General features: G+C 51.0%; 1 protein-coding gene across 3 annotated transcripts in view; it reads left to right on the forward strand.

The window, feature by feature from the left end:
* Positions 1–25,671, forward strand: part of RELL2 (RELT like 2) — a 44,655-nt gene that overhangs the window by 13,662 nt on the left and 5,322 nt on the right. For all 3 annotated transcript variants that reach the window (XM_048859701.2, XM_048859702.2, XM_048859703.2), the window contains exon 6: positions 5,497–6,058. In XM_048859701.2, the coding sequence (XP_048715658.1) occupies positions 5,497–6,058 (562 nt within the window). The remainder of the gene's footprint in view (positions 1–5,496; positions 6,059–25,671) is intronic.

A 25,671-nucleotide genomic window follows, 5' to 3' on the forward strand; every position in this document is an offset into this window, starting at 1 on the left:
CCCATAAAAGATGTTCCCTCCTGCACTGTGTCTCCACCACATTTCTGTCAGCCTTAGCAGTTATTGTGTGTGACGCTCTCCTCAAGGAGCCCAGAACTGTAAGCCTCGGTGTTACATCTCTGCCATAGCAAGGGAGAGCTTTGCTGGTGCTTGAACTGTGTCAGCCCCCTGCCATGCCAGCCTGCCTTTCCACTGACTCCTCGCAACTCTGCCAGTCAAAGCCTTGCAGTATAAGTCAGCGAACCCCAGCTCCCGAGTTCCCCAGAGACGTCCCAAGCAGTGGCCAGTCCCTCTCACTGGGCACTCACAAAAATGATTAGCTTCACTGCCTGCAAAGAGACAGTACATCCCACTAGCCCATTAGCTCAGCCATGGACACCCATTTCATCTTAATCCACAGCACGGAGGCAGTTTATAGTAAAACTAAGAATAAGTTTATTTATAAAGAGCAGAGATTTAAGTGATACTAAGCAAGAGAAAAAGACATGTCTGTTTACAAACACAAAACAGTCTTTCTAGTGACTACAGCTTAACTTTAGCAAGCTATAATCTTCTCCTAAGCAGGTTTCTCATTTCCATCAAGCTGTCACCATCGCCTGGCCCTGAGGCAGGAGGCTCTACCGTTCACAGGATCAGAGGGTGCTGACCCCTTTGTTCTCTATGTCAGCGTTTCTCAAACTGGTACTCCAGGGGGTCCGCAGGCCCCTCTGATCAACTCCTCCCCCTCCCTCCCAGTGCCTCCTACACACTGGAAAACAGCTGTTCAGCAGCATGCAGGAGGTGCTGGGAGGGAGAGGGAGGAGCGGGGACAGGGTGCACTCAGGGGAGGGGGCGGAATCATGTCCAGGGCCACTGGCCCCACTGATTAACTCCTCCCCCTCCCTCCCAATGCCTCCTGCATGCCGGGGAACAGCTGTTCCATGACATGCAGGAGGCACTGGGAGGGAGGGGGAGGAGCAGGGACAGGTGTGCTCAGGGGAGGGGTGCGTTCGGGGGAGGGGGTGGAAAGAGGGGAGAAGAGGAGGGGTTGGGGAGGAGTGGGGGCAGGAAGAGGGGGGGTGGAGGCTTGGGGGAAGGAGTGAAGTGGGGACAGGGCCTGGGGATGAATGGGGGGGATTTGAGGGTCCATGAAAAATTTTAAATCAAAATGGGGGTCCTTGGGTTGCTAAGTTTGAGAATTGCTGCTCTAAGTGATGGGTAACTAAGGGCTTCTCTCCCCTGCTTTTTATCATCCATGAAACCTTTGCAATATATTCCTTCCAAGTGCACAGCCCAGACAGAGTGCTTCTCCCCGGCTGACATGCAGACGCCATGCTGTCATCCTCATCCCCTGCTGTAACGCTGCTGGTTCTGGCAGGATCCAGCTGAGAGTGCCAATTCAGGACAAATTGCTTAAAGCTGGGCAGTTACAGCCCAAGGCTGGGGTTTCTGTGCACACCAAGGCAAACCAAACCAGCCAGACAGAGAGGACTTTGGTTTTACCCTGCTGGCTAACCACAAGTCACACAAGTAATTCCCTTAGACACCCCAGTTTCCCAGTATCACCACCAGTGCCACTCGTTATGAGGACAAATGGTTATGAAAACCAATACCCCAGTAAAAGAAAAAAGGTTCTCTCGATCCCAAAGGACCAAACCCTAGACCCAGGTCAATATACAAATCAGATCTTACCCACAAATCACGCTGTTGCCAGTCCTTTAGAATCTAAAATCTAAAGGTTTATTCATAAAAGGAAAAAGATATAGATGAGAGCTAGGATTGGTTAAATGGAATCAATTACATACAGTCATGGCAAAGTTCTTGGGTCAGGCTTGTAGCAGTGATAGAATAAACTGCAGGCTCAAATCCAGTCTCTGGAGTACATCCACAGCTGGGATGGGTCAGTCAGTTCTCTGTTCAGAACTTCATTTTGTAGCAAAGTCCCCCCAGAGGTCAGAAGCAGGATTGAAGACAAGATGGAGGAGCTGCAGTAGCTTTTTATAGTCTCTTGCCATGTGGTCTTTCTTTCTTTGTCCCAAGGACAAGCTGTCCATCACATGGCCTGGAAAAACCTCAGAGTTCTGTCCATAGGCATGTCCCTGCATACCTTGCTGAGTCACAAGGTGTTTCTGCCTTTTCTCAATGGGTCAGTTGTATAGCTGATGATCCTTAACGGGCCATCAAGCAGGCTAGGCATAGCTGACGCCAACTTGTTGGTGTCAGGGGTCTTCCGGGGTCAGGGGACAAAGGGACCTAAGGCAGGGCCTGAGGACAAGCTGCCAGCAGCCTCTAGTGACTTTGGCAAAAGGCAGAGTGGAGCGGCACTAATAAATGGCTGAATGTGTCAAGGAAGGGCAGTGCTGGGCCCCTCTTCCATCAGGCTGCATAAGCCATATGGGGAAACTCCATTCAGAGTTCATGGCTTGCAGGGCCACTGGGCACTGCGGAGGGGAGAAGGGGCTAATGCTCCATTTGCTAGAGAAAAATGCCTTCTCTCCAGAAGCCGAGCCACACAGGGCAACGCACCATTTGGAAATCACGTGGGACTGTCCCATGCGTGTCAGTAGGAAAGTTAACCAGACAATCTTCATACCAACTGGCGTGAGGGATAAACAAATGGAGAGAGACACATGCCTTCTCCCTTGAGAGGGTATTCCTAACTGAAATGGTACCCTCTTGGAGGATGACTTCAGGCTGGTCTCATCTTACGCCATGAGGTTAAAACGGGCAGCTGCTGTCGGTCAGCCTCTCTCAGAGCTTTGTGACCAGCTAGCAAGACAAATATGACAGCAACAGCCATTCTGCAAAGCATGAAGGGAAATGTGTACAAAGAGGAGGGTCAGGGGGGGCAGCATGTCCAAGGGGCAGGAGCAATGAAATTGGGGTCATGAGAAGCATGGCCAAGGGGCAGGAGCAAGGTGTGTGTGTGGAGGGGGGTTCAGGATGTGCATAATGAAGGTGTTTGCATGAAGAGGGTCAGAATTCAGTTGTCAGCAAACATGCTGAAGTGTTGTGGAGGGTCTGAGGTCCAATATCAGATGGCCTGTGGAAGTCAGAGGTCATTACTGACATCTGAAGGGGTTGGCTTGATGGGGTCAGATGTAAGTACCAGCATGAAGGAAGAGTCAGAATGAGAGTTCAGGATTCAATTACAGTATGTTGAAAGAAAATATAAAGGAACTAGGGGTCAGAGACTGGAGGGGGACATCAGCACAGCAGTAGGATGGGAACGAGGTGTCCGAGGCTGGAGGGCGGCACCGAGATGGAAATAGGATGGTGTGGTGGTGTATGCACACCCTGTCCCCCTCGGGGGGGGGGAGGGGAGGGGATTGTGAGTATGCTGACACTGCAATTTGTCTACCTCAACTGTCCTGGGCCTCAACAATGTGGCCCAATGGCCAGAGTCAAAGTGGTGGCCCTTTGGTTCTGGGCTGCATTGTTACCTGTACAAAATTCTCTGTTACTCACACACTCTAGGGGGCACCCACTTTTACCCAGTTCCTAGAGCTCAAGGCATAACACTCTTAATTTAGACACACACACCCTTACCCAATTCCTAGTGCTCAGGGTGTACTCTTTGTGGGTCTGCAGGACCTTTTACCAGTGAAAGAGCCTTACACAGTAATATCCTTATCCTCTATTTATTAACAAATTTCCAAGCAGAATACACATGCTAAGCATACAATGCTACACTCACCAATCCTGATCAGGCAGGCGGACTTTCCCTGATGACCAGGCAAGGTCAATCTCATCTGGATTCTGGTTACTGCATGTCATGGTTGTGCAGAAGATTCATAGCAGCTTTGATCTTAAGCTGTGTCTTAGAGGTGAGTTCTTTTTCTTCTTCCCGGTCTTTCCTTCTTCTTATTCTTCTGTTCCTTCCGCTGGTCTTCTTCTTGGACCCCAGTTTATATAGTGAAACTTGAGTCCTGCTTAACTATACCTTAACCAATCATTTTACTAAAATTTTACTAACCAATCCTAACATATTGTAACAAAATTCTCTAGCCTAATCATACCCCACCACCTTATTAATTTACACCTAGCAAACTTAATTATGTAACAGACAGAAACAATCAAAGCACCAGACAGATATACATACAAACAATAGAGAAGTGGGTACCATAAAGATAAAACAATAAAGAAATGAGGATTTCACAACCACAACTATTAATAAGTGATTTCTTGCCAGACAGAACAATATCAAACTAAGTTTTCTTTAACCATCTTAAGCTCTGTTTCTTTATCTGGTGATGGTGGGTGCTATTAGGACAGAACCGCCTTCTTAACAGCCCAATATTACCTTGTTTTAATGTAATTGAGATGGAATGTGAGGATGTGACTTCCTGCTTCATAGCTAATGGCTGCTGCTCTCCTAATATGGCTGCAGACAAAGGACTTAGGCCTTACGATATGGCTACAGGAAAAGGCCTTATCCTTACAGCACAGTCTAATGGCCCGAGAAAATGTGGCTGCCCATGAGCATAGGGCGATGTGGCCTAGTGGCTGGAGTCAATATAGCGGCCCTCGAGTGCAAGGCGGAGTGGCCTAGTGGCCAGAGTCAGTACAGAGGCCCTTGAGTGCAGGGCAGCACGGCCTAATGGCCAAATCTGGGGGCTGCCACCAAAGGGGGTGGCGGCCAGGGTAGGGGACCCAGGTCCACCCAACAACACCAGGTCCCAACCCAGGGCCCTAACAGTGGTGGAATAGTCTACCACTGGGTCAGTGGGGAATTCAACCACAACACACTGACCTTACATGGGTGGGAGATTCCACTCACTCCATCTCCCTGGGTTACTTCCTACCGGGCTTCCTGAAGCTGCAGTCCATGTGATGTCAGGCTCTCTGGGCTCCTCGGCACAGGTAACTCCCTGGGACTCTGACTCCAGCTGGTCAGCTGTAGGCAATAGGTCTCCAGTCTGGGTCTCGGGATCTCCAGTTCCCGCAGGCAAGGGTTGTAACGGCTTCTGGGCTGGAGCCTCCACCACAGGTCCTTTCTCCTTGGCGGTCAGCACAGACTGAGTTGGGCTGCTCTCCTTTATACTAGCACAGCAGTTGGAACATGCCCAGCAGGATTTGAGGGGTGGGATTTCCTCTGCCCATTGTGTGGGATTAACCTTTTCCTGCCTAGTTCGGGGTATGCATACCCCATCACGGATGGAAATGATGGGTCCGAGGCTGGAGAGCAGCACCGGCATGGCGATAAAATGGGAACAAGGGGTCAGAGGCTGTAGGGCAGCACCAGCACGGAGATAGAATGGGAACGAGGGGTCTGAGGTGGAGGGTGGTGCCAGCATGGCAATAGGATGGGAACAAGGGGTCAGAGGCTGGAGGGCGGTGCTGGCACGGTGATAGGATAGGAACGAGGGGTCCAAGGCCTGAGGGCAGCATTGGCATAGCGATAGGATGGGAACAGGGTGTCCGAAGCTGGAGGGCAGTGCCAGCACATTGAAGGGCTGGGTGAGATTGTAGGAGGGAGCCATCACCACTTGTGACCGGACTCTCTTGCCCTGGTAGGTTTCATGTGACCCACATTGAGAAGAAGCCCATTTTCCCAGAGCAGCAGGATGTGTCACTTCCTGATGGCAGCAAGGAAGCTGGGGCCAGAGACCCAGCGGTCCATAGCAATGAACAGCTCCATCAGGAGGGTCTGCAAAATGGAACCATCCAGTCAGAGTGTTGTCCAAATGGAACAGGCCAAGGGGAGGATCCTCCTAATGCACCAGTCAAGGCAGATGCTCCCACCAATGGGCCAGTGGGGAAGAGGTTTGGTAAGACAGGTTCACTGCAGGACGTTGACCTCCAAGACCTTACCCCAGGGAATGGACATGACCAAAGCAAGGGGGAGGGGCTTCAGGCCCCAGGAGCACAGGGTGCTGGAGCCCCTGCAGACTTGCAGAAGGAGGTGAAGTGCGCTGAGCCACATGATGCCATGCAGGAGGAGGCTGTACCAGGGCCAGCTAATGAAACGGCAGAAGTTAAAGGAAGCCAAGGTGTGCAAGAAGGAACCCGAGCTGCCATGGCAGGAAACAAGGATGCCAACAGGAAAGAATCTAGAGTGGAGGACATGGGGCAACAGGTAAGGTCCCCTCCACTCGTTCCTCATCCCCAGTGCAGGGTATGCAAAGTCCGCCTGGGGCTCCCTGAGCAGCCACTCTGCAGGGAGTTGTGGCTGAGGGGTGTAAAACTACAAGGGGATAAGAAAGTTCAGGCAGATATCAAAGCCCACACAGCGTATCCAAAGCCTGGAAGTGTTTGGTGCTGCTGAGCAGACCAGGTACCATGAGTCCACAGATCCATTGAGTTAGTGCAACGTGGAGGCAGCACAGTGGGCGCAGTGCAGGACAAGCAGCAAAAGTGTTATGCTGTGAGTCATTGCTCAGGTTTCCTTTAGACTTGGGTTCTGGAGACAGGGAGCAAATCTGCCTAATCCAGCGTAACCGCCCGCGGGAAGAGCTCTCTGAGAGCAGCTCCCTCAGCACCAGGCCTGCAAAGGCCCCACGGATTTCAGCCCATTAGTGTGATGAGCATCAGCTCCTTGAGGCAGAAATTGCCCAGACATTGGTGATGTGACTCCGTCTCCTTCCCTGGAGCAGAGCCCAGGGGCTGCGGGCACCTTCCTTGTCTACAGACCCTGATGGGAGGAAATGGCCCTTTTCTGGGAGGGGCAGGGGAAAGGCCAAGCATGTACTCAGGGAGGGCTGGGCTCCCTGCATGGGGCGGCTGTTACCAGCTTTGCCCGTTACTTTGGGGTATCCTCGTTTATTAGGATTACTCCTCTGGGGACAAGAGGGGGTTTTGTACTTCTATCAATGCACTGCTTGTGTCACTTGTGTTCTCATACAGAGCTCTACTTCTCCCTGCTGCAAGTCCCTCCCAATGGAGCTATCCTGCAGGACCTAGGTTAAACACACACACACACACACACACTAACAGAGCACATTGGAGAGGACCGGGTTAATCAGCACTCCCAAACTGACCCCTTATATGTCCCTGGACTCAGCAGGCTGGGTAGAGCAGCACCTCCAAGCTGCTACCCTCATATGTCCCAGGTTCAGCACCTCTCTATCCCCACTTTCAAGTTACAATTGTTCTGGCAGTAGCCCACTTCATGGGCAAACCCCACAGGATTTTTGGGCGCTGCAGGGATTTTTAGCTTAGGTACAAGGAGCGTTGCTGCAGAGTGAATGAGGAAACCAAAAAACATCCATGAAGGGGAGAGAGAGAGAAGCAACCAGCTTAATCATGAAAGTTATTTATTGCCAGGTAATAACCATAGGGGAGCCAAACAAACAAAACAGTTATAATATTAAATCTAACTTGATTTTGTATATTAATAATATATTTTTTTTAATTTTTAATTTAATTTAATTTTTAATAATAATATTAAATCTGCACTTGATTATAAAAGTTAGGTTTAGAAAACTATAACTGATCACAGAAGTCAGGGTCAGAAGGCTATACTTAGAGAGAGAGAGAGCTGGGTTCTTACCACTCCATGAAGCTTGAATCGATCAGGGGTCCCAGGTGGTGGGGGTAGCTTAGGGTCCAGAGTGCTGGAAACAGGCAGAGCCCCCAGCATGATCAGTCAGGAGAAGATGAAGTCCCAATGGCACTGATACAGACTCTGGATCCAGGCATCACACCCCTTACTTGAGCATGGATAGGGGTTTTTGTAGAGAAACAACAATGGTTCAAGGGAGAGCACTAGATTTGTTTATATGTAAACAAGGGAGTATACCAAAGTTGTTTTGTTCAGGTTAGACATGGAAGCTGATCATTCCTGGCTATGGGCGTTCCTTGGAGGGAGCTCACAGTGCAATTAGGCAGCTTCACTATTTTGGATACCAATAAAGGATTTATTACTAGAATTGGTCTGGTAACTACTGAGCTGGGTGTGTGCAGGCGTGGGTTCATTAACATCTGGAGCGGAGATCCCCTATCATGCAGTGCTTTCCTTCTTTTCTGGTTCCAGAGTTCCGTGCGGTTCTTGCCTTGGAATCTCTCTTCTCCATTCTTTATGCTAATGGAGATGTCTACTTGTCCCATCTTTGATGCAAATGAAGCTAGGGGAGTTTCCTTAATCTTGTCATGCTTATCCCAGGGGTTTAGGTGTGCCTCCCACTGCCTTTTCATTGCTTTTTGTAAGCCTTTCTTCTGATACAGATATTGTTCAAGCAGAGGCTGGGGGTGGGCGGGTGTCTTTTATGAGTCAGACAGGCTGGGTACTGTGCCCTGATTCCCCCTGCTAGGTAACAAGTTCCCCCTTTGATAGGGTGCTTGCAATGAGCGAGTATCCCCATCACATCCTTACTCTGTGGTACCGGGTCTGATCTTCAATCCATTGCAGCCACCGCATCAGTCGCTGGATCCAGCAAACCAGTAGAACAAGACTAATTGCTTGTATAATTTGGAAACTGATGATCACCACAATGGAGCGAAGCATGATATTCAAAAGACCTGTTGCACTGGGGCTCCACCCAAGCAAAGTCTCCCGCCAGGAGTGATGGCCTGTGTTTTTAACTGTAGCTGCTAGCCTAGAGAGCTCCTGGTTGTGGTGCTGAATCTCGAGTTTGCCATTCTCCCGCAAAGTTCGGAGCTTCTGCAGCTCAGTCTGTAAGGAGGGATGAGTTAATAGTCCCTTAATGGCAGTGAGACCCATTCCCAGTGAAATGGGAGAAACCTCCTTGTAGAGCTCAGGATAGGCTTTTAAATGTTGTACAGTCCATATAGGCACTGTACACTTAATATTACAACTAACAATAGTGGTTACATTACGGAAACAGCAATTAACGTAAGGCACCATGGGTTGAATCCAATGTCTATTAATCAATACAATATTACATTTTGTTCTTACACACACGTGCTTTACCAACATAGATAAAATCAAGACTCCTTTTCCTGGGTAACATTGAAGGAACAGTGAGACTTATTCCAAGGTTGTGGGAAGAAGTATTCATCATGTTCCTCCAATGCTTGGTCTTCACAGATATAGCCCAAATATTCTTTCCTCCTACACTCCTTTACATTTACTGTGTTCCACACATTATCTTTCTGCCAGGCCCAAGTGTTAGGATCTCTGAAGTACATTATTGAGTTATCATTTGTCTGTAATCCCAGTGGGACTACTGGGTGGATTACTCTAATTTCTTTACCTGCCACAGTTATCAAGAATAACTGCAAGCTTTGCTGGTGGTGATTGTACAAAGCATTAACTAGTCTCCACCAGGGCCATAGGACTAATTCTTCTTCTGTTACATGGGACTGAATCAAGTTGATTGCCTCCATGGGAATTTGTCCGGCTATGGCTTGCCGAATCATTCCCATGATTACGTTCTGGGTGAGAGCCTGAGTTTGCTCACATGCTGAGGTCAATGAGACATTATTCTGGAGGGACTGTACATCAGACATTATTAACTCTTTGTCTTTTTCTATGAGTCTTTCCCACCCAGGAAATACCTTACTTATTAACTGCTGTTCCTCACTTAACTGTTTCAAAGATGCTGTTAATGGGGTTCCCATCTTTCAAGGCTGATTCCCCACTCTGGCACTTGGAGTGCAGAAGGTGGGGGCCCTCAAGGATTCTAATAATTAATACTGGTCACTCCAGGCTTGTATTAAACTCCCAAGTTACAGCTTTTCTCTGACCTTGGATGGGTAGATGCTGCCATCACGCAAGTGCCAAAGCCCTTTGAGCACCCAGGAAGGCGCACTTGGGAATTCCTTCCTGTGGGGTACCCTCAAGCTCTTTCACCTCCCCTCCAGGGAAGAGCTGAGAAAGAAAAACAAAGGAAATCAGCTGTTGCCACCAGCTAATTAAAACAACATGCACAAACCTCTTAGGACACAAAAATTCAATTCTGTTCTTTAAAAAAGGTAAACTTTATTAAAAAAAGAAAAAGGAAGAAAATACATTTGGGAACTTAGGCTATTGCTAGATTTAAAGAGAACAACTACAATGATTAAGCATCAAGAATAGTTTCTTGAGGTCCAGCTTAAAGGTTATAAGCAAAATAAAAGCATTTGGCTTAGCACAGAAGAGACCACAAGCCATAAATAAATAAAAAGAGAGAAACCTAATCGCATCTTCCTAGACATTTCCTGATCTACTTACATATCTGGGATTTCAAATGAGTAGTTTCTAGGTATGATACTGATGATTTTTCATACCTGGCCCCAAGCTTCTTACAGCATAGTTGCTCCCTGTCTGCCTCTCCCCGAGAGCAACCACAGATAGACAAAGGGGAAGTTTTTTCCCCAATTTTAAAAAGTTCTAGTCTTCCCATTGGTTCTTTTGGTCAGGTGCCCACTCCCTTTCTTTTACTTATGCATAGCAGGGAGACTTTTTAACCCTTTACAGGTAAAGCAAGTAGAGAACAGCTACTAAGAGGGATTTTATAGCTAACTGGCTGTCTGGGTGTCCATAAAAGGGAGCTACCCCTCTTCCCCCCCTTCATTTATCACACCATCTTTCCTATATTTTCAGTGGCATATGATAGAAGTTCTGGCTAATAAACTATGTCTGCCGCATCAACTAAAGAGATCCCTGTTCTTGCAGGTGCAATCCAATTATTTAATTCCCTTTGTACTCTATTTACATGGTCAGCCCCTTGCCACATTCTTACCCATTCATCCCAACCCTTATGGGTAGTTCCAATCAAGGGAGTGCATACAGGTGCTATGTGAGAGATAGTCATACCTTCTAAATGGATTTGAACCTCCTTCAGAGAATTCTGAAGATGAAGAACCAAATGTTCTTGTTGATCCAATTTAAACACAGGGTGTCCTGAAATTGGGGCTCTTAAATGTCAGAGGAGAGTGAAGTTTGTGATCAGAGGGTCAAAATTTAAAACTGTTTTTTGTTGTTGGCCCAACCTGAGGAGCTGCCGACAGCATAGAACTGGTAGTGATGCTGCAGGGCCAGGGGGTTGCTTCCATTCCCATAGAATCCATGTATGTGGCACAGCAATTTTACTTCCTGCGCTCCAGCTGGCAAGCACCTCCAGAGGTTCAGAGGGATTGCAGGTTCAGCATAGAGAATGGACAGCATCAGACTCCAGACACTTGTGAACAGCAGGGTGCTGGTGCAATGATGGGATGTCATGGCTCATGTTCGGGATCTGTGAGGGGGCAGAGAAGAGAGAACAAACTCCCACACTCCCCCCATATATACTGGGAGAGTCTGGGACCAATCCTGCATGGTGAACATGAAGCAGTGACCTACGTGAGTGTGGCCATAATAAGTTGAAGACTTCTCTGGCCTTTTTCTGCCTCAACATCGGGGTAGGCACTGACAAGCCCACCCGACGCGTATTTTCCGAAGGCCCCAAGCTGTTCCTTCTTGCTAGCCAAGAAGGGTGGCTGGCAGGATGGAGAAGACAGTTATACTATTCCTTGTGGGTCAGATGGTTTACCCTTCCACTCTTTCAGCTGTGAGGAATGAAACCATTTCCACCAGGGTTTCCCATTTTTCCCATTTAGGATTTCTACCTGATAAACACTGGGACTGGCCCGATTCACAGTAAAGCAGGGGCCATACCAGGTGTGTGCCAAAGAGTACTCCTTTGCTGAAAACTTTCTGTACATTACTGGTTAGCCTAAGTGTTACCCGCACAAAATTCTGTTACTTACGCTCTAGGGCAGGGCTGGGCAAACTTTTTGGCCCAAGAGCCTCATCAGGGTTGCAAAATTGTATGGAGGGCAGGGTAGGGAAGGCTGTGCCTCCCCAAACAGCCTGGCCCCTGCCCCCATCCGCCCCCTCCCACTTCCCGCCCCCTGACTGCCCCCCTCAGAATCCCTGACCCATCCAACCCCCTCTGCTCCTGGTCCCCCAACTGCCCCCTCCCGGGATCCCCCACCCCATCCAACCCCCCTGCTTCCTGTCCCCTGGCAGCCCTGCCCCCTATCCACACCCCCGCCCCCTGACAGGGCCCCTGGGACTCCCACACCTATCCAACCCCCCCTATTCCCCATCCCCTGACTGCCCTTTCCGCCCCAGAACCTCCGCCCCATCCAACCGCCCCCTGCTCCCCGACTGCCCATCCGGGACCCTCTGCCCCTTATTCAACCCCTTCACCCTGCTCCCCACCCCTTACCATGCCGCTCAGAGCAGCAGGAGCTCGCAGCCCAGATGGAGCCAGCTAGCCAGGAGCCGCAGGATAGAGTGCTGGCGGCACGGCGAGGTGAGGCTGCGAGGATGAGGGACAGTGAGGGAGGGGCCGGAGGCTAACCTCCCTGGCCGGGAACTCAAGGGCTGGGCAGGACGGTCCCGCGGGCCAGATGTGGCCCGCGGCTGTAGTTTGCCCACCTCTGCTCTAGGGGCACCCACCTTTACCCAGTTCCTAGGGCTCAAGGCATAACCCTCTTAATCTAGGCACTCACACCTTTTCCCAGTTCCTAGGGCTCCAGGCGAAAGGCACCTAATTTTACCCTCCTAGTGAAATAGTTTTTCCTAATATCCAACCTAGACCTCCCACACTGCAACTGGAGACCATTGCTTCTTGTTCTGTCATCTGCTACCACTAGCGTTACCTGATAAAATTGGGACTGTCCCAATTTTTAGTTCTTTGTCCTGCGTCCCAGCTGATGCACGGTCGGGACGCCATTTGTCCCAATATTGCAGCTTTCGTTGCTTTTTTTTTTTTTTTTGCTTCCCCCATGTATCCCGATATTTTGTCCATTTCATCTGGTCACGCTAACTACCACTGAGAACAGCTGAGCTCCATCCTCTTTGGAACCCCTCTTCAGGTAGTTGAAGGCTGCTATCAAATCCCCCCTCACTCTTCTCTTCTGCAGACTAAATAACCCCAGTTCCCTCAGTCTCCTCATAAGTCTTGTGACCCAGCCCCCTAATCATTTTAGTTGCTCTCCGCTGGACTCTCTCCAGTTTGTCCACATCCTTTCTGTACTGGGGGGCCTAAAACTGGACATAATACTCCAGATGTGGCCTCACCAGTGTTGAATAGAGGGGAATAATCACTTCCCTCAATCTGCTGGCAATGCTCCTACTAATGCAGCCCAATATGTCCTTAGTCTTCTTGACAACAAGGGCACACTGTTGACTCATATCCAGCTTCTCATCTACTGTAATCCCCAGGTCTTTTTCTGCAGAACTGTTGCTTAGCCAGTTGGTCCCCAGCCTGTAGTGGTGCATGGGATTCTTCCATCCTAAGTGCAGGACTCCGCACTTGTCCTTGTTGAGCCTCATCAGATTTCTTTTGGCCCAATCCTCCAATTTGTCTAGGTCACTCTGGACCCTATCCCTACCCTCCAGAGTATCTACCTCTCCCTGCAGCTTAGTGTTGGCCGCAAACTTGCTGAGGGTACAATCCATCCCATCATCCAGATTATTAATGAAGATGTTGAACAAAACTGACCCCAGGACCTAAGTTCCCTGTAAACTGTGTGGCTATGCAGCAGCCTATTTAGTGCCATGCAGGTACTCATGGAACCTGCCCAGGGACTTGCTGTGGCTGGGGACTGGCCGGGGGAGGAGCACCCCTCCCCCAGCCCCAACCTAAGCAGGCCCCCAACCTGACGTGGCCAGGGCGCCCCTTCCCCATCCCCAAGCTGCCATGGCCAGGGCACCCAGCCCTGCCGGGGTGGCCTGACCCGGCCCAGCCCAGCCCAGCCCGGACTCAGGAGCAGCTTGGGGTGGTGCAGACCCAAGAGGGGCCTAGCTCGGCCCAGACCCAAACATGGACAGAGCGGCCCAGCCCAGCCCAAACCTGTGTGTGGCCGGAGCGGCCTGACCCGGCCTGGACCCAGGCACGGCAGAAGCAGTGTGGCCCAGCCCAGCCCAGCCCTAGCCACAGCCAGGGTGGCGTGGACAGCCCGTCCCCAGGCGCACCCAGGGCGGCATGGCCCGGACCCAGGCACAGCTGGAGTGCCCCTCCCCTGGCTTGAACCCAGTCCAGGCCTGGACCTGCTGGGGCCAGGGAAAGGGCACCTATCCTTCAGCCCCAACCCCAGAGATGCCTCAGCAGGGAGAGGCGCCTCTCCCTCACAGCCCAAGTGTTGCTGCAGGGAGAGAGAGCTGGGGGGAGTCCTCTCTCCTTGCCGTAGCCCCAGAGCCCCCTCCTGCACCCCAAGCCCCTTATCCCCAGCCCCACCCCAGAGCCTGCACCCCCAGCCGGAGCCCTCACCCCTGCGCCCCAACCCTCACATATCACCTCCATATTGGTGCACATAAAATTAATTCCGCATATGGGTGGGAAAAATTAGTGGGAATGCTGCCCAGGACCGACCCCTGGGGCACTCCGCTTGATACCGGCTGCCAACTAGACATTGAACCATTGATCACTACCTATTGAGCCCAACGATCTAGCCAGATTTCTATCCACCTTATATAGGGTGACCAGATGTCCCAATTTTATAGGGACAGTCCCCATGTTTGGGTATTTTTCTTATATAGGCTCCTATTACCCGTGGGGGGCTGTGGGCCCCAGGCCTCCTCCCCCCCAGGGTCTGGGAGGCAGGAGCTGTGTGGGGGCACTTTTGGATGCCTCACAGGCCCAGAGTGGCCCGGGGGATTAGCGGGGGGCTGGGAGCAGCCCGCTCCAGTTCTCTTACCCTGGTCCCAGCCATGTCGCTCGGGGGAGGAGGCTTGGGGGAAGGGATCCGCCCCCCACACTCACCAGCAGCGGGAAATGAAGCAGTCCAGCCCCAGCCTGCTCTATTCTGCCAGCTCCCAGCCGCAGGGCTCCACTTCCCGCCGCCAGTGAGAGCAGTGGGTGGTCCTTTTCCCCAACCCGAGCGACATGGCTGGGGCTGGGACAAGGGAAGCGGAGTGGGCTGAGGCCGCGTCGCTCCGCTTCCTGCTGCCGGTGAGTGCAGGGGGCGGTACTTTCCCCAACCTGCAACTCACCGGCGGCAGGAAGCGGAGTTCCACGGCTGGGATCTGGTGGAGTGGAGTGGGCTGAGGCCGGGTTGCTCTGCTTCCCGCCAATGCCAGTGAGTGCGGGGTCGCTGGGGGAAGAGGTGGAATGGGGGCAGGCCAGGGGTGGAGCATGGGGGAAGGTTAGAGGTGGAACGGAGGGAGTTGTCCAGGGCCCCACACACCCCTAGGGACGGGCCTGGCCCTTGCAGTGGGCACAGCCCTTAGAGGGGGTGGGGCCTGCCAAGGGATAGGGCTGGTTACCAGTGCTGGTGCTGCTACGTATGCAGCAGGCAGCTGCCTAGGGCACCATGAAATTTGGGGCAATTTGGTGCCCCAAATTTCATGGTGCCATATGCAGCTGCGTATGCCTAAGGACAGCCCTGCCTATTACCCCCCACCCTGTGTCCCAATTTTTCACATTTGCTGTCTGGTCACCCTAACCTCATAGTCCATTCATCCAATCCATACTTCTTTAACTTGCTGGCAAGAAGCCGGCGGGTGGGGCCAAGGGGTGGAGAGGAGCCCTCAGCCAGCTGGTGGGCAGGCCAAGAGGAGCAAGTGGTGGGTGGGGTAGGGGAGCTGGCGGGGTCTCAGGGCACAGTGCAAGCAGAGCAGGCCGGAGCTCCTTCTGAGCATGGGCTCGGTTCCATGGAGCCACTGGTGAGCTGGAGCCGGTTTGCACCGGTTCGCTGGAACCGGTTGTTAAATTTAGAAGCCCTTTTTTAAAAGGGCTTCTAAATTTAACAACCAGCCAAAAGTGGTGCCTTAGGCGCTGACTCTGTGGGTGCTCCGGGGTTGGAGCACCCACTGGCAGCTCCCCGCCCCGTGCCCGGCCCCAGCTCACCTCCGCTTCGCCTCCGCCCTGAGTTATGCTCCACACCGCTCTGCTTCTCCACCCCCCTAGTTTCCCACAAATCAGCTGTTTGCGCGGGAAGCCAGGAAGGGCTGAGAAGCAAGTGGTGGCTTCACGCTCAGGCCCAGGGAGGCGGAGGCGGAGCAGAGGTGAGCTGGGGCGGGGGGGCGCAAGGAGGGCCGTCCGCACCGCATCAGGTAACCCAGGGGGTGCGCAGGAGAACCACTCCCTGCCCCAGCTCACCTCCACCTCCCTGGGCCTGAGCGCGAAGCCGCCTCCTGCTTCTTAGCCCTCCCAGGCTTCCCGTACGAACAGCTGATCCGCGGGAAGCCGGGGTGGGGCGGAGAAGCAGAGCGGGGTGGCGCATTCAGGGAGGAGGCGGAGCGGAGGTGAGCTGGGGCTGGGTGTGGGGCAGGGAGCTGCCGGTGGAGTCTCTGCACCCACCAAATTTCCCCCATGAACTCTGTGGGTGTTCCTCCAGCCCCGGAACACCCACAGAGTCAGTGCCTAAGGCGCCGCTTTTGATGTGATCAGTGGGAGGAGCAGGCGCTCCCCCGCTCCTCCCCTAGCTACACTACCCCACCCCTAGGAGCCAGAGGGACCTGCCAGATGCTTCCTGGGAGCCGCCCCAGGTAAGCACCACCAGGACTTCCCACCTCACCCCCCGGCAGATCCCTCTCGCTTTTAGGGGGCGGGGTGGGCACCCACTACGGTGGCCCACGGACCCTCTTGCCTGGTTCTGGGGGCAGTCAGGGGACAGGGGAGGGGAGTGGATGGGGCCGGGGTCCCGGGGGGGGCATCAAGGAATGTGGGGGGGGTTGGCTGGGGCAGGAGTCCTGGGGGGCAGAGGTGGGCTAGGACCCCCTCGTGGGGTGAGGAGGGAACCGGTTGTTAAGATTTTGGCAGCTCATCACTGCATGGAGCCACTTGCACCATTGTAAACCCGGCACTGTCTGGATGGCAGTCTGCACAATCCCCCTCCTATGGCATCACCAAGCATCATGGGGTCAGAGCCCCCAGCCTCACGGACTGCTGCCGTAGGTCATGAGCAGGAGCTCAGTGGTGTACACTGCTGCCCCACTGGGCCCTTTTGGAACAGAGCCGGCATTTTAATTGTAGAGTGGGATTTTCAGCAGGGCTCCCCACTGGCCTAACTCTGCTCTGAGTCCAGCGGGAGCCACATTAGGCAAACACTTTGGGAATTCCCCCCCCCATGCAGCTGGAGGAGTTAGAGTTAGGGGCAGGCTTTTTACACACTTTTGGGACCCATCTGGCCATTGTGTTTTCTTCATGTTTTCAGGCCTTTCCTTTATAACTGAGACCAAGTCCTCTGGCCTCAAGCCATGTCCCTTCTGTGATGGTGCCAGGGCCATGACAGAGGTGTATGATCGATTTCTTCTCTGCTTAGAGGAGGGGCACGTTCCCAGATGAGCTCTTTGTGCCATGCTTTTACCTAATGCACATACAGAGCTAAAAAGAGTCACCCTGAGCTCCAGCTGCTGGGAGCGGCCATGTGGGCGACTCTTCCTGGTTCTGATTGTTCAGAGGAGTTGCCACCCACACTCTTGCCCGTTGAGTCAGGAACAGGTATCCAGATGGGTTCTGTGCCTGGGTTAAATGCAATAGCCAGAACACAGTGATGTCGTCCCAGATACTATGCATCTGGTCTGAGAGTCAGTGTGAAGAGCCTACAAGGAACTCTCTGGCCTTTTTGTCATGTTCCCAAAAATCTAGCAGCACGAGTAGGAAGAGGCTGACTCCACCACAAGCACTCGCTGACTTGGATGAAGAGTCCATGTGCCCCCCTATGGAGCTGGTTCTGGAACTGGTTCCTGGCATGATGTTTTGTCCTCCGAGCTGAGGAAGGAGAAGCCCAGCCATGAGTCACACACCTTGTCTTGACATCATGACTGCATGACACTATACCAGCTTTGCTGCCTAGAATGATGGGGACCTGCCTCTGGAGCCGCAGACCCAAGGGTCTCTGCTGCATTGGGCCGGGGCGTTCTGGTGTTGGCTGCCCTGGGCTCAGTTGCCTTGGTGAGAGCCTTTTAGCGCTGCATGCATCAAGCTCTCTTCCCTGGTGCTCAGTATTTTGGTTAGGGATCCTGAGCAGTGGGACAGTCAATCTAGGGTGTCAGTTATTCTTGCACTGTCTGCTACTTTGATTGAGATCCCGGTCACAGATGTGGTTCCCTCGGCACCAGCCCTCCCGAGCCATAGTTTCTGTAGGCTTTGTTATCTTCTACAGCTGTGAGCTGGGAACCTTTCCCTGCTTCCCTTGTTCGTATCTCCCCATACCACATCCTGGAGGGGTCAAGCCTGTGGCTGTTGATGACCTCACTGCCTTCTGGGATGGTGCCTGAGTTGCACCCCAGGAGCACTTGCCCTTATGGCCTACTTACGTGCCTCAGCTCGAGTATTCCCCTGGTTTGTGGGTTCCTCTGGGGAAGAATCCACCTCCTCTTAGGGACCACTAGCACTTGGTCCTTTTGGATTATGTGGACTCAGTCACCTGAGACCTAGGAAGCCAGCCGCTGCTCTACCAGAAGGACTGGGAAGTCCCATGTCGTCTCCTTTTACGAGATGCCTTTTATCAGTTTGTGACGGGTTGGATCACAGAAAACCCCCTTGGGGCTGCCAACTGATCTGCTGAGACTACTTTTGCCCCTGCCTTCCCTGCCAGCTTGGGACTCCAGCACCCTGCCTGGTTGAGCCAGACACACCTGCCAGCTACAAATCCAGACCCAGGTCTGAACCACATCCCACAAACTGCAGGCTTAACTGAAAGCGGCTCAAGAAGTGTTCCAGTCTCTAACACTCAGATGCCCAGCTCCCAGTGGGGTCCAAGCCCCAAATAAATCCATTTTACCCTGTATAAAGCTTATACAGGGTAAACTCATAAATTGTTCGCCCTCTATAACACTGATAGAGACATGTGCACAGCTGTTAACCCCCCCCCCCCCCGGTATTAATACATACTCTGGGTTAATAAGTGAAAAGTGATTTTATTAAATACAAAAAGTAGGATTTAAGTGGTTCCAAGTAATAACCAACAGAACCAAGTAAATTACCAAGCAAAATAAAATAAAAAAACGCAAGTCTATGCCTAATACAGTAAGAAAACTGAATACGGATAAAACCTCACCCTCAGATGTTTCAATAAGCTTCTGTCACAGACTGGACTCCTTCGTAGTCTGGGCCTAATCCTTTCCCCTGGTACAGCCCTTGTTCCAGCTCAGGTGATAACTAGGAGATTTCTCATGATTGCAGCCCCCTTTGTTCTGTTCCACACCCTTATATAGCTTTAGCACAAGGCAGGAATCTTTTGTCTCTCTGGGTCCCCACTCGCCCCTTCTAAATGGAAAAGCACCAGGTTTAAGATGGATTTCAGTACCAGGTGACATGCTCACATGCCCTGTGAGACCCCAAGCCTTCATTCCTCCCAGCCTGACTCACAGGAAGGCCTGCCTGCAAACAGAGTCATCCATAGTCAATTGTCCTGGCTGATGGGAGCCAGGAAGATTCCAAACCACCATTAATGGCCCACACTTTGCATAATTACAGTAGGCTCTCAGAGTTATATTTCATATTTCTAGTTTCAGATACAAGAATGATACATTCATAGATTTTTATTTCATTTGATTCTACATTTTCCTTACAAAAGATATTGCAGCTCCAGCAGTGGCCAGTCTGTCACCCTCTCTCAAGGTTCAGGTTGTGCCTCTAGGAGTGTGACCTGGGGCTCCCACCCCATGCGGATCCAGTGTAGGGGATGCACATGGGCCATGTGCCCTGGGGACCTCACCGCTTGCTCTAGGCTTTCTGAGAGGAGGCAGGAGAGCTCACTCACTCCCCCATCTCCTCCAGAGTGATGGTAGTGCCGTTCCAGCCTCCTCTTCCCACAGCTCTTGCTCGAGTCTGTATCCTCTGGGTGCCCAGACACATGCACAACCCGCCTCCTCCTCTCTGTGCAGGCTCCTGGGCTCTGGAAATCACAGGCAGGATTAGCCTCCTACTACCAGCCCAGATTCAGTGCGATGATCCCCCAGGGCCAGCTAGTCTTGGTCCCTCCATGGGAAAACCTGGTGTTGCCTGCGTATCCCCACCCACTGTCTCCATCCGCCTGGGACCCCTCTTTACTGCTCTTTGGTTTCCAGGAGAGCCCTCCCAATTCAGCAGTCTTCTCACGCATCTAGTCAATGGCCACAGCCCAGCTCCGCAAAGGTACTTAAGCTCATAGCTTCCACTGATTTCAATGGGAATCAGGTGCCTACATATCGCTGAGGAGCTGGGCCCAGCCAATCCTGGCCAGACTTGGCCTCTACCCACCTCCCTTGGTAGACTCTAAGGGACCTTAGAATCTTACCTCTTGTAATGCACACAAAGGGCACAGGCTCAGACTCACTCTCCCACAACTCTGCTTCCAACTGCGGTCTCAGAATCAGAGTTTCTCTCACCTTACCCTCCATGTGCACTTTTCAGACATCACCCTCCTTCCCCCACTGCCCCCTAGGAGCCCAACAACTTAACATCACCCCATCTCTGGTGCTTTTCTTATGCAGACTGGAAGTAGCAGAAAACCTATCTCATTCCCGGCCCCACTTGTCACATGCAGGTGGGGATCTACAGGCACCCACCTCCCATAGAACTGCCTTGTGCCCTGTAGGCACAGCCCCATTTTAGTGGGGGAGGAGAACAGGACATGCCCCGTTGCAGGCGTCTGCTAGGAGGAATGCTGACTGACATGGCAGCTCCACCTCTCTTTAGCAAATGCAGCATGTATGACCTTGACCTAGCAGTGCTGCTAGCATGGCTCTGAGCAGCCTCACACCTCCATGCAAAGACAGCCCCACTCTGGCCTCTTTACTGCTCACACTAACTGCACGTGTCCACGGAACCCGCTCGCTGCCCCGTGCTGTGAGATCTTCCTCAGAAAGGGGGAAAGAACCCACGTTACCACAGACAATGTGATATTGTTCTTGCTAGTCAATCAGCACTGTCTGCAACATCCTGGTGTCCCCACTGTCTGGTGATGGACAGGACCACAGGGCAACTAATGAACTAACCCCAGCCTTGAATTCAGTAATTTTTGTGCATTTCATGTTTGGTTTTCTAGTTTTTGCCTTTTTTCCTTGTCAGCCTTGGTCACTGTCTTGCTGACTCAACAATGGTTTTTGTCTAGGAATTTCCAGATTTTATTTTTAAGGGAGTTGATTTAGATTCTAGACATTTGCAAGAGTTCTGTGTGGTTCTTTCTGACACTGTTTTAAAGCAGTAACCATCCTGGAAAATGCATAGTGAAGAATACAGACAACTTGTAGGGAATTTCCCATGTATCAAACCCAGGAAGGCATTGAAGCAGAATTAGTGGGGGCTGCTTGTCACCTCCCAGGAGATCTGGTACATGGCAGCAACAGGGCTCCATTTTGCTAGCTAGGAGACTTAAGGAACAGAAGCACGGGTGACCTCACTCCCTGGGGAGAGATCCTAGGAGGAGACAAAAAAAAAAAAAAAAAAAAAAGAGAACACCAAGGAGTATTTGTGGCACCTTAGAGACTAACAAATTTATTTGGGCATAAGCTTTTGTGGGCTAAAACCCACTTAATCAGATGCATGCAGTGAAAAATACAGTAGGAAGACTATATCTATCTATACACACAAACACACACACCATAAAAAAAATGGGGGTTGCCATACCAACTGTAATGAGACTAATCAATTAAGGTGGGCTATTATCAGCAGTAGAAGAAAAAAAACTTTTGTAGTGATAATCAGGATGGCCATTTCAAAAAGTTGACAAGAAGCTGAGTAACAGTAGCGGGAAAATTAGCATGGGGAAATAGTTTTTATTTTGTGTAATGATCCATCCACTCCCAGTCTTTATTCAAGCCTAATTTAATGGTGTCCAGTTTGCAAATTAATTCCAATTTTGCAGTTTCTCATTGGAGTCTGTTTTTGAAGTTTTTTTGTTGGAGAATTGCAACTTTTAGGTCTGAAATCGAGTGACCAGAGAGATTGAAGTGTTCTCCGGCTGGTTTTTGAATTTCTAATTCCTGACGTCTGATTTGTGTCCATTTATTCTTTTACGTAGAGACTGTCTGGTTTGGCCAATGTACATGGCAGAGGGGCATTGCTGGTACATGATGGCATATATCACATTGGTAGCTGTGCAGGTGAATGAGCTTCTGATGGTGTGGCTGATGTGGTTAGGTCCTATGATGGTGTCCCCTGAATAGATATGTGGACAGAGTTGGCAACGGGCTTTGTTGCAAGGATAGGATCCTGGGTTAGTGTTTTTGTTGTGTGGTTGCTGGTGAGTATTCGCTTCAGGTTGTGGGGCTGTCTGTAAGTGAGGACTGGCCTGTCTCCCAAGATCTGTGAGAGTGAGGTATCGTCCTTCAGGATAGGTTGTAGATCCTTGATGATGCGCTGGAGAGGTTTTAGCTGGGGGCTAAAGGTGACGGCTAGTGGGAGACAGTGGCTCTTTTTTGCTCCCAGGGTTGGCAGCAACAAGACTCTGCTTCCTTCCTCATGTGCTGCAAGCACAGGGCCTATTCGTCCCTCTCAGAGCAATTGGTCTGTGAGGAATTGTCCCACCTGCTAGACTTCCATGGTGAAAGGTTTCTGTGCAAAACACAGTTTTGTTGTAATGCCTAGAACAGCATCTACACAACAGCCTTCCATAGACAGCATTCCATACACAAGCACACTGGCTAGACGTTTGCTGTGCAAGGATTTCTGAGCTAGAAAGGCTCAGGTGTGAGGGACTTGGGGCTAGAGCTTTCCTTCCATGCCCTGGAACACTGGGGAGGTCTCCAAGCAGGTGTAGTAACTTAGACCCAGATCCCCAAAGATATTTTGGCTTCTAGCTGCCTTTGCTGTCAGTGGAAGTTAGGAGCCTAAACGTCTTTGGGAATCTGGCCCTTAAGCTGGGATTTTAAAAGGAGGCCTAACGTGCCCAGCTCTTAGATTTTCATTCTGTATGCAAACTGCCACAGTTACCTAAACATGATACCACATCTTTCTCCTCAAGGTTCACAATGGCTGGTTGGCTGTTGAAATGCAAGATACTGAGAATGAAGGATTTTTACGTTATAGAGCAAGCAAAAGTGGCTACTATAATTAAGATTGTAGAAAGGAGGGGCTTGCACAATGTTGGCTTTAGTCTTTCCTAAGGCAGGTCAGCAAGAACTGGGCACCTAACTCACTTAGGCCCCTTTGAAAATTCCAGCCTTAATGATTTCCCTGATATTTCTGTCTTCAAATGTAATGATTGACCTTGATGAAGAGCTATTTGAGTTCTGAGACCTACAATGCAGGTTAGTACCTTGATTGCAGCTGTTGACCTTTGATCCTTGACAGAGCTGTCATGGGTTCATGGCAATCAGCACCGGGTAAATGGCCTGCAGACTTTGTAAGCTTCCTAGCTGCACACCCAGAGTTTACCAGCTCTACAGGATGAAGGCTGAGGGTCTTGTAAAGTCTGGGGGGGCTTTTACTTTCCCTGGAGGTACTACTGAGCTGTGATGCCAGCCAGCAGCAACCACCCAGCTCAGTGTCTACAAAGCTTTGAGCAAAGCGGATCTCCTCATGGGGAAAAAACTAAGGACCATACCTCCTAGGGACATGGAAGGGGGGAGTGCCCACTCCCCTGCATCATTTCCCCTCTTTAAGACCTCACAGGTGCCTCTTTAGGGAGACCCCAGAGGTAGGGTTGAGCATGGTTCTGGGGCAAGGGGTGCTTTTTGCACCCCAGTGCCTCTAGCAGGGAAATTATTGCTGATCTCATCAGCCTTAGCTCACCCACTGTCCCACACTCCTGTGTGAACCCTGCCCTCTTATGGGAATGCTGAATGCAGGGGCTCTAGCAGGAGGTGCCCAGGGAGGTGGGAAACACCACAGAGGCACAGTGCTGCTGTGCAGATGGCCTGGAGCTCCCACAGACCTCAGGGAAGAGCAAAGGAAAATCCATGGGTGCAAACACGCAACATTTCCTGCAGAGAGGGGGGATAGGGCCCTATACAGATTAGGCACTGAAGGAGGCTATTCAGCTTGACCTCTGTGCTAGGCCCTCCGGGGCGTGTGAGATGAGTTTGTCAATGTTAGCCCAAACCAGTTTTCAAATGGGGGGGCCCATATCTGAATGGCCGTTCAATGCCTCACGAGAGTTTTCAATCACTGGGCTCCCAGTCATGTGTCACATTTGCTTTGCTGTGGATAAGTACCCACAACCTCAGACCCCAGGGACACGGAGAAGGAGCCAGAGCTTGAGTCGAGCCTAGAAGCTCTCTCCAACCAGACCAGATGGTGAAGGCGCTACTGTGACTCCCCAGTCCCTTACCTACCTCACCGGGGTGCTGGGAGGATTAATTAGATGCTGTTCGGTAAACACTGAGAGATTTTCTGATGGAAGGTTAAAGCTCTATTGTTTGTTTGTTATCCCAGGCCTCCCCCTCTTCCAGCTTTTCCAGTGCTCCTCACCGTGACTGATTGCACCTGCAACTAGGGCAGTGCTCATGTTAAATCATAGGCCCAAAGAGTCCAAGGTGTTAATGTGACCCAGTCACTGTCCAGCACTAAACAGGGTTAAACAAGGGTCAGGGTTTGCTACCCGGAGACCCCAGCCTGCATCTTACTGTGGCAACACCCCATTAAACAGCCTGTTATTGAAGATACAGCAAAGGAGGAAAAACAGTTCCAAGTGTTTGAAACGTGAAGTATTAAGTCAGGCTGTCAGTGTAACCACATCCCTAGGTCCATTCCCCTTAGCTGGAGAGGAAACTCCCCCCATATGACTGCCTTTTAAAATGGTAATAAAAGTGTCCTTTTGGGGGGACAAGAAAAAGTTCATGGAGATGGACTGGAGCTGACATTGGTAAAGTCTAAAAGACAAGCCAAACTGTGACCTCCCTGGGCACAATCCAGCCCAATGAGCAGCTGGGTCACCCCACCCTCTAACCTGGGTGCCCTTTATACAGCCTGGTTGCTCACAAACTGACTCCAGCATGCTAGTCACTCCCAGCCATTTCTCTGTGTGCTGCAGCCAGCCAGCCACACCTTGGTGCTCACCAACCTTAAAGAGTCTACAGGGTGAGCCCAGCACACTCTCAGTCCCAAATCGCCCCCCAGAAACATGTGTCCTGTACTACCCAGTCCTCTCCTGCACAGTGCAAATATAGCCGGGCCACTATTCCTTGAAGGGAAAAGGCAAACGATTTATACGATCTGAAGAGAAACCAGAGTACACACAACTTGCTACCCCAAATGAAGGTACCCAGACACTGCAGCTTGAGCACATTGGATTAGATCAAACAATAAAATAAGTTTACTAACTACAAAGAGAGAGAGATTTAAGTGCATACAAGTCATGAGGCATAAAAGTCAGAAATGCTTACAAGACAAATAAAGATAAAACACTTCCTGATGCTTAACTTAACAAACTACATTAGATTCAAAGCAAATTTTCTCATCACATGCTATCAGCTCTGTTACTGACCAAATGCCTTAGGTCATGATCTCTCCCCCAGAGTTTATCAGCTGTTTCCTTTTTCTCTTCAGGTGCAGAGAATACAATTGGAGGGTAGGGGGGAGAGGTTCCTTGAGGTGTTTTTCCCTCCTTTTTATAGCTTCAGTCCCCCTCTTACAAAACATTTCCAGCTGAGATCCTAGAGCCAAAGAGTCCATGTGGAAGGATGTTCCCTGCTAGTTTTTGTACCTGTTTGTACTTCCTTTTTTTCCCCTCCCTGCTTGATGACTTTGTTTACTGCTTACATGCAAATTAAGCAGAGTGCACATTCCTTTGTTTAGGACAGAGCTGTTTGCCAGCTTCCATTTGCGCAGGGCTGTGTGGTTTGGAACATGTGTTCATAACATCACACAGGGTAATCTTGTAACTTCTCATACACTGTTGCCATACATATTTTACCAGGACTGTACTGACCAGCAAATTATGAGTTTT

This window comes from Caretta caretta, chromosome 8 (assembly GCF_965140235.1).
Source record: "Caretta caretta isolate rCarCar2 chromosome 8, rCarCar1.hap1, whole genome shotgun sequence".
NCBI lineage: Eukaryota > Metazoa > Chordata > Testudines > Cheloniidae > Caretta > Caretta caretta.